General features: G+C 51.6%; 1 protein-coding gene across 2 annotated transcripts in view; it reads right to left on the reverse strand.

Moving 5' to 3' along the window:
* Positions 1 to 13983, reverse strand: part of NR3C1 (nuclear receptor subfamily 3 group C member 1) — a 64094-nt gene extending 50111 nt beyond the window's left edge. Inside the window, exons 1-2 of one of the 2 annotated variants that reach the window (XM_071443670.1) lie at positions 13691 to 13983; positions 10683 to 11871 (exon numbers count right to left, since the gene is read on the reverse strand). In XM_071443670.1, the coding sequence (XP_071299771.1) occupies positions 10683 to 11857 (1175 nt within the window). In that variant the 5' untranslated portion in view covers positions 11858 to 11871; positions 13691 to 13983. Of the gene's footprint in view, positions 1 to 10682; positions 11872 to 12628; positions 13365 to 13690 lie in introns of those variants that run through there. The other variant, XM_071443671.1, reaches the window with a different exon arrangement.
* Between the last annotated feature and the right edge of the window lie 2305 nt (positions 13984 to 16288).

Genomic DNA, 16288 nt, shown 5'->3' on the forward strand with positions numbered 1-16288 from the left:
AGTCACTTCCTCCTCCCCACTGGTATGCCAGAGCCTCAGCCGGGCTTTGATCTGCCACACGGAACAAGCTCAGCCACTAAAATAAGTGGGCTCAGAAACCTCCTGATTGTTATTTAGTAAAATATCAGATGTCCCAACCTTTAACGTGTTAAAAGAGTCTTTAAAGATTTATCTTTAAAGTGATAAAATAAGTCCAAGCTCATTTGTCAAACCAGTTGCTCTGGTTGGAAAGTAGCTGTCAAGTATCTCGATGACTCAGGGATGTTGTCGAGCAGGCATCCTAATATTAACTGCTCCCTTTAGTAAGAGCTGAAAAAGGAATGCTCTGCTACTCATAATACAGAATTCCAAGCACTCGGGTTCTTACAACACTTACATTTTAGATGAAGGAGTTTCAGCACTAGATTTTTTATCAAATCATGCACAGAACTTGCAAATCACCTGGCACTGCATGAGAACAGACTTGTCTTCTCCAGCTACGGAAACCGAGTCAGCACAGAACTTGTTAGATGGGTTTTGTTAAAAAAGAAGGTGTCAGAGAAGCTTCCTTTTCAGTTCAGAAAATGGCAGATGTGCAGGGCTTAGCAGAAACACGTGTCCAGGAAGGGCAGAACTGGTACAGCAACACCAAAATGAAACCAAGGGAACTCACAGCAGAGCAGGACTCAGAGCCTGCACCAGAGAACCTCCCCAGAGTCAGGGTGGCCAAGGGAGCTCTCAAAGGCCTGGGCTGGGCCGGGCCAAAGTAGGTCAGAGAAAAAGCCTTTGCTGAAGTGTGGATTAAAGCAGCACTGCTATTCCAGCCTGTCTGTGATCCAGGATCATGGCTACACCTCGTGCTGCTTCAAACAGCAGCACAAATTTAACCTTCTGTTTTCTTTTGAACCTGAAGCTTATCAGGATTGTTTGGTCACAGCAAATAACCCCAAAAGCATTCCAAGCCTTCCTTCTCCCCCAGATGGGATTACATAATTTTTTAATCAAAAGGCAAAGATGTAAGATCATTCTCTACAAACTAATTTTAATTCATGTCTGGAAACCCCAGCAAGGTACAGAAAACAACCTGGACGTGGCACTCAGTGCTCTGGGCTGGTGACAAGGGGGGACTGGGCACAGCTTGGACTCAATGGTCCAGGAGGGCCTTTCCAAACAAAATTATTCTGTTTGGAAATGACTTTTTAATAAAAGCTAGGTCTGGGAAACCCCAGTGGTGACTCCAGTGCCATTACTGGGGTCACTGACAATCCTTACCAAGAAGCAGTACATACCCCAGTATGGTATTATTTCAATAAACATGTGATAAACGTGTATTATCTTACTAAAATTAAGGTGTGACGTGAAATTAAATTCCACACATCTTCAGCATCCAAAAACTATTCTGCGTACGAAGCTTAAGATTTCTAATTGTTAAAGCTGTTTTAAAAGTCTGTTTTCAGATACGACTTTTTCTCATATTGGCTAATGTTCTAATCTAGTCCATGTTTTAAGAGAACCAAGATGCAGAGTCCTTTACAAAAAAAAGTCTAATTATACCTACATGGCCCTCATATGGGGACAGCACAATTGATTTGGGAGCAATTCATACAGAACACAAGATTAGCAGAAATTCAACAGGCAAAATAAACCATCAAAGGTCCTGGTAGCAAAAGTAACCCCCAGAAAAAAAAAAATACAAGAGAGAAAACAACAGCCGGGTAGTAGGAAACTGAAATCCACATGCAAACTGAAATCCACGTGAAACTACCACGTCTGTCAGTTCTTTTCTTTATTTAGTTTTTGTTTTTGAAGTTAACAGCCCAAACTGCATTCTTGCACAACAAATCCACACATGTGCATGCAGAACGAACACGTCTTCAGCATGGATTTATTCAAAACCTTGCTGATGACTTTAGGAAGTTATTGCTTCAGAAAGGTAACAGAAACTCTTAGGGGAGGGAAAAAAATAAGCAAGAGGAAAAAATATACGGGTACACAGCAATGGACAGCGTGCCTGTGGATAGGTGTGCTGGTTTAAAACACATCATTCTGAATTTACAGCATCCGACCAATTGAAAAGCTGCTGAAATCCCAAATAAAATGCCGAATTTAATACATCACAGCTGTACTCACACCCCCTCATTTCTGAGTGCTGGGGGAGACCCCCAGCCCTTTCCTGGCAGTGCATCCACTGCACCAGGGCCCCTCCTGCACAGCCAGATGGCAGCTGAGCTCTGCTCTGAGGCTGTGGGCATGAGTGAGGAGCTCAGCACAGCAGCAGCAGCAGCTTGGCACAGAGCCCTGAGCCCAGCCCAGCCAGATCCCCCTGCCCACCCAGCTCAGCCCGATCCCCCTGCCCACCCAGCCCAGCCCGATCCCCCTGCCCAATCCCCCTGCCCACCCAGATCCCCCAGCCTGATCCCCCTGCCCAGCTCAGCCCAGCCCAGCCAGCTCCCCCTGCCTGCCCAGCTCATCACAGCCAGATCCCCCTGCCCGCCCAGATCCCCCAGCCCACCCAGCCCAGCTCAGCCAGATCCCCCTGCCCACCCAGATCCCCCTGCCTGCCCAGCCCAGCCAGATCCCCCTGCCCACCCAGCCCACCCAGCCCAATCCCCCTGCCCACCCAGCCCAGCTCAGCCAGATCCCACTGCCCGCCCAGCTCAGCTCCCCCTGCCCACCCCAGCCCCCCAAAGGCTCCCCAGATCCCCCTGCCCACCCAGTCCAGCCCAGCCCGATCCCCCTGCCCATCCAGCCCAGCCCAATCCCCCTGCCCAGCCCAGTCTGGATCACTCTGCCCGCCCAGCTCAGCTCCCCCTGCCCACCCCAGCCCCCCAAAGGCTCCCCAGCTCCCCCTGCCCACCCCAGCCCCCCAAAAGCCCCCGCTCTCCCAGCCCAGCCCGGTGGCACCGTGGTGTCGGGGGTGCTCTGGCAGCCTGGCCCTGGCACAGCTCCCCGGCCACACTGAGCCCTCCCAGACCCTGTTACTGCATCCCTCCACAGCACCACACCTCGGAGCAGGTTCTCTGAGCCCTGACAGCAAAAATAAACTGCATCAGCTGCTGGTTTCTGTCACAGATTCCAGACTCCTGGCTCAGGGCAGAGTGGACCTGCTGGAGCTTGGCAATAAAGTCCCTGAGAGCCCCCAAAGCCCACAGTGGTGCCCCCAAATCAGGCTGTGAGGGCAGGGGAAGGCAAGGGGATACCACACAGGCTGGAGCCCGATGCAAGGCCAGGTGCACACACAGCACAGGCAGCCCTGTCCTTCTCCGTGCCAGCTGGGAAGGAAGAGATCCATGAAACCCTCGCTGTCACACCCGACTCACACAGCTGGAGAGGAGCTGTGCAATGCCTGGAGGATTCCCATCTAAGAGCAGAGCCTCACTTTGTAACACTCTCACAGAATGTCTAACCCCAGATATCCTGCTTTCACACCCCCCCCTCACCACTGAGATGCAGCCAAGCTGCTGCCCACTTGTGAGCAAAGAGGTCACCCACCTTCCAGCCCTTCTCCTCTGTGAGAACTGCCAGCAGGAACAGGGATTCGAGCATTCAGGGACAGGGACACGCACCAAAACCCCCCAAATCACCCCTGCCTGCAGAGTTTCTAGTAAGAAAAGAGCAAGGTCCCTGCTGCACCCAGAAGTGCACCACAAGAGATCTTCTGGGTAAGGACAATGACAGGACCTTTTCCAAGTTTCTTGGAAAAAAGAAAACCAAGCCAGGGAGCTGTGAAATCACTTCCATTATTTGCTTCTAGAATAGATGACAGACTTCAATGATACTTCATGATTTGCTCCTCCTTGACTCTACAGCACATTTCTGAGTTTCTCAAGTAGTATTTTGAGGCAAACTACTCATTTGTGCCCTCATTTCCTTATAAAAGTCCCATCCTGAGCAATACTTGCTAACTTAAAACTCAGCTACACAAATAAAAGTAATGAGAAATAAGAAGTGCCTGAATAAAGCAAGACAAGAGTAAATGGTGCCCTGCTGCTCACAAGTTTCATATTAAATCTTGTGTGACCGTGGTGCAGAAATTTGATGATCTCCAGCTGCTTTCTGACACACAGTAACTGTACAAACATATTACAAATAGTATGAAGAATGTATTACTGTAAAATCCAATATGAAACTAGTTTTCTTTACTAAATTACAGTAGCAGTGAACTGAATTCAAGAAAGACATGATCATTATTTTAGAATCCCTTCCCCAACAGTACTTTTGCATTTGCAACATCACAAAAACCAAGATATTTAATCAAAAAGGGGAACTTGTGTATGATATTGCATCCCCACAGAAACTATCAGCAGTCTGTGGGGTATTAACTTCCAAAGTACATCAGGATTGTAATTTTCTAGGAAGGTTTAGCGTGGACTGGGAGCTCCACAAGTAGAGCTGAGCCTGGAGGTTTAATGGTGACCCACTGGCACTGGATGGATTGAGAAGGCACTGGGCTGGTACAGAAACATTCTCCACACACCCTGTCAGGATGACTTCTGAAGAGCACAATTTCCTCCAGCAATCCAGACAATTGTGGTGATTATTGATTTAAGGCACCAGGCTATAGAACTCTACATGATATCCTGGGTAAGTAACACCGTGTCCTGGAGTCTGAAGCAGGGAGAAATCCTGACCTCATCTCCATCCCCTGCCTTCCAAGCCCAGCTCCAGGCTGAGCCCCAAGAGCTGCAGCTGCTCCTCCTGCTCCTGCCAGACACCTCTGGGACACGGAGGTGACACAGCCAGCATGGGACAGGGCCACGGGACAGGGAGCAAAATCCTTCCTCAGGGTGCTCTGTAGCTCTATTTCAAACAATCCAGGCATGGCTTGAGCAGAGGGAGACGCTGCCTCAGCCAGGGATGGCATCCCAGCAGGAAACCCCATGGCAGAGCTTTGGGGAGCTGAGTCAGACCAGGGCATGGGAGGCACAGGCACAACACCTTCTTTGGAGTGAAGGTGAGGTAAGGAGGAAAATCCCCAGGTGAGACACAGTGATTGTGCTGAATTGTCCTCCCAGCCCAACCCTGCCCTTCTGGGGACACACTTACACCCCAGCAAGGAGCTGGGTGCTGCACTGGTTACACATGGGGACAACCCACACCTGCTGCTTCTCCTGCCCACAGGCAGCAAGAGCTGCATGGCCAGAGGCTCCCAGCTGCCCCCAAGGCTGTGGTACCCAGAGCTCCAGCCCAGGGATGGCGCTCACTCCGTGCAGGTGACTCTGCTGACATCCCTCTGCAGGTGACAGCAAGGCCACAGCCACAATTGGTCACACCTCACAAAGGGCAAAGAAACAGTCCATTTTGTGTTTTGGTTTTTTCCCACAGATAGCCCAACAGAGCTGCTCTGGAGTCAGAGCCAAGACAATGAGATGGAATTATTCTTTTTTTGCGTGTGTCATCTATTCCAGCTGTAGTGGTTCACTCCTGTCCCAGGGGGACGAGGCCATCCGCTGACAGCATCTGACCAGCATTTCCAGACCCCAGCACTGAGAACAGCATTAACTCCTGCTCTGCAAGGGCCTGGGCTAAGCAAAGGCTGTGCTGTAGAAGGGTATCAATGGATCTCACACTCCAGGGGCTGTTACAAATGGTTATCAGTGGATCTCACACTGCACTGAATCAGCTGGAAAATCCCTGTGACGAGAACAATCATCCGTACATGCAACAGTGCCACACATTAATTCTTCAGTAAATAAGATTAAAATCTGTGTACACTTGAGATTCTGGGAGACAAAGGCTGGGAAACCAAAGAGAGCTTAAGCCAAACGCCCTGGGTCTGGTGCACAGCACCCAGCACACCCAAGTGCTCTGCCCAGAAACCACCCTGTTGCACACACACTTGTTCTGTGCTCCTGAGCTCCCAGCTGATCACTTCACAAGGCACTTCCAGGTTCCTCTGCCTACACCAGAGGTGATGCTCACAGTTATTTTATCAGCACAAACCCAAGGTAATTGTAACTACAGCTCTACAAAGCTTTTCCCATCGCCTGTAACTTGAATTGAAAACAGGATTTTATTGGGATGTTGTTTTCCCCTAGACTGATGCCATGGGGACTGTTTGCAGAATGCACACATGACACTACAGCAGCACCTTGGGGTAGGACAGTAGCTCAGGCTGGCTTCAACCACCCCAAAAATGAATATTAGTCCAAAGAGGACTTGGGAACCTTTTACAGTGCAGAAATAATTCCAGTTTGCAGTTAGATATACACAGAATATGCGCCACTTTTTCACTTCCAAAATAAGCAGCAATAAGGGAAGAAGGGAAATTTGCTTCCCCCAAGATAAATTGCTCTCACTGTAAAAGTAATCTTTAGCATGGTAAATATACAATGTAGGAGTTGGATAATACCTGTATTTCACATTTCTGGAAAGATTCGTGAGTAGGACTCATTCAACCACAGCTTTGGCTTCACTGGCAGCAGGAGAGTACAAGGGGTTTAACCATGGAAATAAATTTAAAAAAAATTATACGGACAACAAAAATAAGGTTGCTTTATAAGGCAGAATTAAGTTTAACGCAGAGATCATTGTCAGGAGAAATAAATTTCAGAAGTTAACCATTTGGACTGGACTTACAACAACCTCCTTGGCTATGAGCTCGATGGAAGATCAGCCAAAACTGGGAAAAGTGGATTACATCTCACATGACCTCCCATTTATCTAGTTACCTTTCCACAGCACCTTAGAGCACATTCTGCAGGACATTCCTGATTCACCCCTTTCTGCCAAAACAACTGGATTTTTCGCCGTGTACTTCTAGAGTCAAAGCCCCAAGTACACTCTTGCATGAAGCTGACAAATCCCAACACAGCCTGCTGGAACCCTGAGCGCTCCAAATACCACGCCTGGGTTTTCTATCAGAGCAGAACGATGAAAAAAGCCCCGATTGCGGATGTCCCATACATTATCCTCTGCTGAGTCAGGCAGCACGGAGAGCTCTGCAGCCAGCCCTGCCAAGCCACCGGCCTTGGCCAGCAGCCGAGGGAAACAAAGCGGCAAGACAAACGGACAGCTGACCTTTACCACTGCTGGCAAACAAGCCCTTCCTTCCCCTTCCTTCTCACAGCACCTGAGCCCAAGAAGAATCCCAGTTAAAGAGCCAAGGGGAGAAGGGCAGGAGGGTAACTTTTGGAAGCAAGGCTTTGGACTGGGACCGAGCAGCGAAACTTTCCCTCCTCCCAGACTCTCCTCCTCTTTAATGGCTTCTCTCAGCTCTTGCCCTTTCTTAAACTTCCTTAATGATCCTTATCCCCCACAAGCTTAAGTACTAGGAATGATTTTAACTGTAATAAGAGAAGCCATAACACTGCCAGTGGGGCCCAGTTTCTGTGAATTCTGGCTGTGGGAGCAAACCCTGCATTGCTGGGCTGGTTCTCAGCATCCTTCACTCCCCCCACAACAAGCCACATCTCCAGGAAGTCAGAGCAATAGGAGCTGAGCGAAGGGTTTAATGTATATACCATGCTAGAGCCCCACAAGTGTGTGTTGCTAAAACCATTTCCTTGAAATGGAACAGTTCTCCCTGGGTTTGTGTAATAAATCACAGCAACATCCCATCGCAGAGGGACGCCAGCAAACCCTCCAGATCCTCAGTGAAGCACTGCAGCACGATCTGCTCCTCTTCCAGCCGCTGTCTCGCTGCCACTGAGGACAATCTAAGGTAAAATGTCTGTTATCCTGCTTCTACCTGCCTTTTATTCTGTCCATCCTCTTCATGGACTGCACTTGCTCAGAGGGGAGACCCCGAGGGATCCCAGACAAAACTGTCCTGCCAGCCAGAGCCTCCCCAGATCTGCTCAGATCTGGAGGCTGAGGAGCTGCAGCTCAGGGCTTCAGCAGCTCAGCACAAGCCCCAGCTGCCTCTTCCACTGACAGCAGCCTATTGATTATTGCCAATTCATTCCCATCAATCAAATTCCTGAAGTTTGCATTCTGCTCGTTAACGTCCGCATCCCTCCCGCAGTTCCCTGCAATTGATTGGTTTTCTTGGGCCTGATCATCACTTGTCTCATTAAAGCCAGCATGCTGGGCTACCTGGAGGAGCAAAACCACTCAGAAATGGCATGGCATCAATTCCAGCCTGAGTGCACAGAAAACAACATTCCAGGTTTCCCACTGAACAGGCAGATTAAATACAACCTGAACACCAGGGCTGAACTGCAGCTTTTCTTCCCCAATGTTCAGTCCACAATTAATATGATATTAGTAGACAAATAATTCTACAAACACCAGAAAGTATTTCCTCCTGGAAACAGAAGCTTCTCAAAATCCCAGCCTCCACCTCTCACATTTAGTACCTAAAAAAAACCAGACCACGGGAACCTGGCAAGAGAGTCCTTCCTTTGTTTCTAAAACAAATGCCAATTTTGTTAAGTCTTCTGCAAGAAAAACAAACAAATCCACAATACATCACCTTAAACTAACCCAGTTTAGACCAAATATTTCTGGCAAGGTTCAAGAAGAAAAAAAATTCCTGCTTCAAACCCAGAGTTCATTAATACCTCAAACACTGTAAAAGGAAGATGGACTTGCCTGAATATTATAGAACAAAAATAATAAAGCAAACCCAAACAATACTGTTTTTAGAACTGGACTTGTAGTTGAAGTGTATAAAAATCCTCGGGAAGTAAGAACAGCTTCCACAAACTTGTGAATAATGCATTTTTATGCAAAGCTCAGCTAGGAGCCACCTCGAAATTCTTTACACATTCCATAAAGAAAAAAACCCCATTATCTTACAAATAAGGCAAAAAAGGAAGCAATAAAATGTAAGATGACCTTGCAGGAAGCAAGAACGTCAATGCTGAAGCCCCAGCATGGATAACCCTGGCAGCGGAGGAGGCAGCTGGTGCTGGGATGCTCCAGGACAGTCCCTGCGCTGTCCCAGAACTGCCAGCCCTGCCCCAAAGATCTCCCCCTGCTCCTCCCGCTCCAGGACAGCTGTGCCACGCTCGGAGCCCAGGAGCTGCCCATCCCTGCAGGATCACACCCAGGACACGCTGCTGGGCTCGCAGCTCCCCTGGGCTGGGCACACATCCCCTGGTACCCACCCGGGCACGGGCTCTGCCTCCGCAGCTCTGCACAGCACAGCCCGGGCAGCACCTCCTCCGAGTTACCCTCAAAAGCGACACTTCCACCACCTCGGGGCAATCTGCTTATTTAAACTGTCCCTGAAAGCCTCCTCCCCAGTGCAGAGACATTTCTTGCTTTGACACAAAGTTTATGATTATCATTGGAGATACAGTGAGAACAGAGGAAATAAACTCAAAAAAACGCCCCTGAAACAAACTGAACACAACACGGAATTGGACAAATTATGCAAAGGGTTAGCACAAAGCATTTCTAGTCTGTCGAAATAAATGGTGAGACGTGCTCAATATTCACATGTCAAAGTGGAGTCTAGCCACAGATTTCTATTTTCTTTTCTGGATCTCTTACATTAGAAATTGAAACACTTTAAAGAAAAAAAAACTTTAAATGCTCCAAAGAAAAAAGAAAACATTTACAACAGAAATCAAAATCTATGAAAGAAACTGAGAACGAAAGCAAGCTAAAAGTTGTTTTCCTGACACGAAGAAGGAATCCTCGCACACTTCATTCCAGCCATGGGAAAATGGAGCAAACATCGTGCAGGGAGAGCCCCGGGACTGGCGGTAGCACCCTGGGGATCCAATTGTCAGCAGAGCAGTAAAGCCCAGAATGTTGAACCAGATCCTTCATGAAAAGCCTACAAATGCCGGGTTTCTGTATAGGCACTTGCAGGGCCATTTTCTAACAGGCTCCACAAATCCCCCTCTTCTGTGGCGGCCACACGCTGCTTGTGCGAGGAGTTGTGGAACACAGAGCAGCTGGGGGAGACAGACACACAGCTGGGTGTTCCCGAGAAGCAGAACAGTTCTGGGGGCACAGCCGAGCACGCCTGTCCCAGAGCTGTCCCAAAACTGTCCCAGAGCTGCTCCTCCAGCAGCACTTCCCTGCAACAGCTGCACCTCTGCGTTACTCCAGGAAACACACCCACCAAGGCACCGGCCACAGGTAGGACCCAGCTCCCCACAGCCCCGCCTGCCGTCCTGCTTGGAGTTAAATTCCAGGTATGTTTAAGTCCGACTGCAAACACTCTTATCTCTTTAAAGGCAGTTATTGAACAAGCTGCTGAGTGTTTCCCACTCGGAATCTTCTTGTCCATGTAAGGTAAATGCGATACCGAGCACAGTGAAAACTCGAGTTCAGCTTAAATGTAATTCTAGAAATTTACCCAGCAACCAAGTTATTTTTGTGCATAACATTTAAGTAATGCTAGGAAGGAAAAAAAGCCCACAGTGATTGATCCTCTAACCCCTGGGAACGAAGGAGCTTTTGTATACATTTAAATACTTCCTCCCATACTGCCTGGATCCTACTACCACATACTTGATTCTCCCTCTAGGCTGTATCTCGGAAGTTTTATTTTTATTTATTTACTTTTTAGACCATGCCAGTTCTCCTCAAGTTTTCTTCCCTTTAATACCAATAATTGAGTAGTTGCTTAAAGCTGCTGTTGTACTGTGGGATAAACACTCCCCAGTGATGTCTGATCATCCACACATACCAAATGGAAAAGGAAAAAAAAAGGAAAAAAGCCCAGGCAACAAACCAGCATGCATGGAGCTGTGCTAAACACACTTGTAGCATTTTAATAAAGAGCAACACAAACTAATTACCTTGAATAGCCATTAGAGAAAGCAGGTCTGCCAGAGAGGTTCAGCGTTCCCAGTGGAGCCAATGCCTCGTCCCCCGATCCCTGGCACCTATTCCAATTTTCTGACCCGGCAGGAAGAGATGGAATGATATTAAAAATTGGTTTCTGATCCTGCTGCTGAGAGAGCGACGCAGTATTTAAATCATAGTGGTACATCTGTCCCCCAGAGGTGCTGACACCGTGGATGGAGATGGCCGAGACTTTCGTGCCCAGCAGGTTCGACCCGGAGAAGTTGGCCTGGCAGTAAAGCGGGCCCATGTTTTCCTGCTTGATGCCGGGAGTACACAGTTCAATGAAGTCTTCCTTTTCTGTTTTCACTTGGGGCATTGGCATTTTGGAACTGGGTAAAAGGTCACCACGGTCATTAATTTTAGGTTTAGTGTCAGATAAAAGAGGAGGCTTGCAGTCTTCGCCGAGACTTCCTTCCAGGAGAAAGGCGTCGTCCGCGGATATGGGGGAGAGCAGGCCGCCGTCATCGAGCAACGGGTCCAGCCGCCACGGGCTCCCGTTGGGCTCCTTGCCCGGCGACACCGGCGGCAATTCCAAATCCTGGAGGATATCCAGGGTGCTTTGGTCTTCAGAGAACAACTTCAAGTTGCCACCATTCGAGCCCACCTGGCCTTGGACCGCAGCTCCCGACTCCACGGGGCCGCTGCGCCCGGCCATGCCTGGGAAATCCGGCTCGAGCGGCACCTCAGAAGACGCGGTTCCCTTGGCGTCCTCGGCCAGGCTTGAGGACTTGTTCAAGCTCGCAATGCTTTCCTCCAGGAGCCTGAAGTCCGTGTCTCCAGAAGAGATGCCGATTTGGCCCTGGTGCGAAAATCCAAGGTCGTTTCCCATCACTTTTGCGTCTGTTTCACCCATGTACAGTCCCATCGAGAGCGACACTGCCTTGGAAAGGTCTGGCTGAGGCACATTGTTTCCTAATCCTTTTGGAAAGTCAGCCAAAGCAGGTTGCTGACTGGAATCTGACTGAGAAGATGCAGGGAGAGGAGATGTAGACACAGGGGCTTGGACAGTAGCTCCACCCCTGAAGGGTGGATGGAAGTCCATCACGATCCCTCCTTTGGTACTGATGAGTGCATTTTTCCTGGTTTCATCTTGATCCAACGGGTTAAGCAATTCTTTGGAATCCATTACTTTACCATTAACTATAAAAAGATGAGAAGCAGTCAAAGTCAGCACAGCAAGGACACGTTAATAAAAGCTTTAAAATGAAAAGTCTAAATCCTTCGCCTGGCGAACCTGGCTCAGCTGCTCTGAGAGCGAAGGCACGGCACACCACGCTCTGGGGCTGGCACGTGCCACATCTCTCAGACACACTGCCCTTGTTTTCAGGGGGTTTTAGGTTTTGGTTTCTGTCTAGTGAGGAGGAACTATGTATTTTAAAGCTTTGCTAAACCTGGAGGAAGGGGTAAGTCTGCCTGCACACAACTCGGAATCAAGCTACAGCACGTGACATCTGTGCACGCACTCTCCAGCTCTGTCACCCATCCCAGCACTAAGGAAATGTAAGAATTGTTGAAAGACCCCGTTTACAAGTTTTGCCAGGTAAATTTCTCTGATATTTAACTACACCTTGAGCAGGGAAAAAGAACATTTGCCACCTTTCCAAGTCAGCTCTCCCCTTGCAGAGCAGGTCCGGAGCTCCCAGAGGCGGCACCTCCGTGGTTTGGCATTCCCCAGGACTCGACCTCCCCACCACAAAACGCATCGTTTGCCACCTTTGCACGGGTTCAGTCTTAAAAAGGAACCCACCCATCTCGCAGTAAACCCCGCATAATTCTTTAAATACATCTCAAATTTATAAATAAAATCTAGCTAAAAATAAAGCAGGATTTTTATTAGCTTCCAGCACTCTACCCGTTCACGGCTACTCTCCAAACACACCCGACACTGAAAACAAACCTCGTAAGTTTCAGATGTTTGTATTTGCTACATGGTTGGTTGTTTTTTTTTTTTTTGTTTTGTTTTTTTCAGCGGAGAGCATAAATATTTGGAGAAATACTGTAAATTCTTCGGCAAACTTCCGACACGGTGTCCGGCCTTGCCCCGGCAGCGCCCAGCCCGCTCTGCCGCAGTCCGGGGGGCACTGCCAGCCTGTCCCCTCCCGCGGGCACGGGGACACCGCCACAGCCGCGGCCCCGCCGCTATTTCTGTGTGCAAAGTTAAGGCTGCGAGCGGCAAAAAGGCCCCACGTGTAAAACCTTAAGGTGGCCCGGGCGAGCTCGTCCCGGGCGGGAGCGGCTGAGCGCCAGCAGCTGCCGGCAGCGGGGCCGCGGGGGTCCCGTCCGCGCTGCCCGGGGAGCGCGGCGCCGGCAGCCGCAGCCCCGAGCGCGGCCCGCGGAGCGCCCCGAAGCGCAGCTGCGCTGCTTAAGGTGGACACCCGACAGCGACCGGAAAAAATACAGAAAACACAAGAATACCTCCAGCGCTGCCTTCTTCCTTTTTTACATGAAGGGGAGGGAAAAGGTAGTTATTTCATTTGACAATTCCCCCAACGCCCCAAAAAAAACCAAGGCAGCGAATCATCCAGCGTAGGAAACGTGTCAAAAATCAGCTGCGAGAGTCTGCCCAAGGGCGGAAAACGCTGCAAATACTTAAAACCGCCGGATTGCAATAAAATCGCCTTTGCAAAGTACAGTTTTCAGAGAAATGTGTCGGGACCTGTTGAGCCGTCTCCTGGCACACCCACTTCAGCAGCAGCAGCCCCGCGCGGGGCTCGGCCGCGCTCCCCGCCCGCGCCCCCCGCTCCCCCGGGACACGGACACCGGGGGCCCGGCCCGGGGGTCCCCGCGCCCCGCCGGGGCGGCCCCGCCGCCGCTCCCGCTGCCGTCCCGCCCCGGGCTCCTCCGGGGGCGGCTCGGCTCGGCTCCCCCCGCCCCGGGCATTCCTGCGGGGACCGCCGCACCCCCCCCGGCAAGTTCCCGGGGAAAAGCGCAGCCCCCGCGGGACCCCCGCCGCCCTTACCTCGTCCGGGGGAGGGCGCTGGGGCTCCTTCAGCCGCCCACGGCCATGGCGCCCCGGGCGGGGGCGGCAGCCGGCTGGGGGGGTCAACAGCCGCCCCTCGGGGCCGCGGCGGCGGCAGCACCGCTCCCCCCGCCGCCGCTGATGCCGCTCCGGCCGCTGCCGCTGCTCCTCCCGCGGGCCCCAGACCCTGACCCGTCCCCGCCCGCCGCCGCGGCGCCCCCTCCGTTAATTAGCGCTAATTGCCGCCGCGGACCTCGCCCCCCTGCGCTCCCCGCCCCGTCCCTCCGCCGGGCAGCGCCGCGCTCGGCGGTTCTGCCCCCGCCACAAAATGGAGGACGGCGGCGGCCGCCTCCTCCCCGTCCCCTCCCTCTCTCCCTCCCTCCCTCCGCCTCCCCGACGTGGAGAGGGAGTGGAGTCAGCGGCTCGGCGAGGGGCGGCCGCGGCCGGAGCTGCTCCGCGCCCCGGCTCGCCTCGGCTCGACTGTGCCGTGCCCAGCCCCGCTCCGGCCCCGCCGCCGCCGCCCGGCTCCGGGGCAGCCCCAGCCGAGGGCGAACGGTGCGACCTGTTGGCCGAGACGGGCAAGTGCAGCCGGGCCCGGGCCGGAGCGGGCAGAGCGGGGCAGAGCTGGACAGGGCAGAGCGGGGCAGGGCAGGGCAGGGCAGGACGGGCAGAGCTGGACAGGGCAGAGTGGGGCAGAGCATGGCAGAGCTGGACAGGGCAAGGCAGGACGGGCAGAGCTGGACAGGGCAGAGTGGGGCAGAGCATGGCAGAGCTGGGCTGGGCAGGATGGGCAGAGCTGGGTAGGGCAGAGCGGGCAGAGTGGACAGGGCTGGGCAGAGCATGGTAGAGTGGATAGGGCTGGGCAGAGCTGGGCAGGACAGAGTGGACAGGGCAGAGCAGGGCAGGGGAGATGCTCCCGCTTGGCTCTGGCGTGGCACGGCTGGAGCCTGTGTCCAGCTCTGGGCTCTGCTCTACAGGCAAGACAAGAAGTGACTGGGGAGGGTCCAGCAGAGGCCACAAAGATGTTGAAGGGTCTGGAGCATCTTTCTGACGGAGGAGGGTCTGTGAGAGCTGGGCTGGGTTAGTCAGGAGAAAACTGAGAGGGATCCCATCAATCCATACAAACATCTCCAAGGGCTGGCAGAGGATGGTGCCAGACCCTGCTCACTGGTGCCAGTGACAGGACAAGGAGCAATAAACTCAAACACAATGAGTTCCACCTCAACATGAAGAACTTCCTTCCATGGAGGGTGGCAGGCACTGGAACGGCTGCCCAGGGAGGGGCTGGAGTTTCCCTCTCTAAAGACATCCCAAACCCACCTGGACATGTTCCTGTGTCACCTCCAGGTGACCCTGCCTTGGCAGAGGCTTGGACAAGATTGAGATTTTACAGCACAATTATATATCATCTTGTGGTTTTTTTAATTATAAGTTTTTTTTCGGGCCACATTGACTTTTGGAAGCAGTTGTTTTACTTTTAAAATGCAAAACACATGCACAAAATGTTACATTTAACATTATTTTTTCCCCCACAAGTTGTGAAAAATGGTTCTAAAAATTGTACCTCTTCCCCATTTTTAAAAGATGTGTTTAAAGCAGCCCTCAAAACTGTCTTGCAGTGCATTTTGAATGATGCAATGGATTTACAGCTCTCAGGAAACGCTTCTTCCCATGCAAGGGAACTGGAATAGCAGAAGTTAGAGTGTTCACAGAGGCTGTGAAACCTCTGTCACCAGTGCAGGGCTGTTGCAGAGGTCCTGGCTGTTCAATAAAGGCAATGATCTCTCTCAAAGCATGAAATCCCAAAGTGCTGCTGGGACCTGGGAAGTTTACGCTATTGCTCTGTGAATGTCCTGCTGCAGAAACTCTCCTGCATTTGGGGATGCCTCTTACCCCTGCAATTTGGGGAACTCAAATATTAGTGTATGTGTGGGAGAACATCAGCCTGGAGGAGAGCTGTAGCTCCTTCTGTAGTCTGGGGAAACTGGAATAACGAAGCTGTTTATTTCTAAGACATTTAGATGAGAACATCTGTTTATAAACACCCAGATGCTTAATTACAGCTGGGTTTGTACAGTAATGGGGAGAACACTCCTTCTCTAATGAATAATTCTTTATCTTAATGTCACCTTTGATCCAAAAGAACCCGATTTTAGTTATTATACAGAATTTTACTGTACCCTGTGAGAGTGTGAGGCCCTGGCACAGCTGGAGCTGCCCCTGGATCCCTGGCAGTGCCCAAGGCCAGGCTGGACAGTGGGGCTTGGAGCAGCCTGGGACCGTGGGAGGTGTCCCTGCCATGGCAGGGGGTGGAACGAGGTGACTTTTGGTCCTTTCCAGCCCGAGCCGTGCCGTGATTCTGTGAATTCACCCAGCCCGAGCCGTGCCGTGATTCTGTGAATTCACCCAGCCCGGGGCTCAGTGCAGCGCTGGGGATGCGGGCACGTCCAGCTCAGCTCCCGCTGCGGGAATTGGGGCAGGGCAGTGTGCGGGGGGCTCTGCCCGGGCCACGGCCGCCCCCTCTCCCGAGCTGTTTCTCCTCGGTGCTGGCTGCAGCATCGCTCAGTGCCAGCTCTTTTGGTGACGCTCCCGGTGTGT

This window comes from Agelaius tricolor, unplaced genomic scaffold (assembly GCF_023055355.1).
Source record: "Agelaius tricolor isolate 1412-34295 unplaced genomic scaffold, bAgeTri1.0.p SCAF_18, whole genome shotgun sequence".
Lineage (NCBI taxonomy): Eukaryota > Metazoa > Chordata > Aves > Passeriformes > Icteridae > Agelaius > Agelaius tricolor.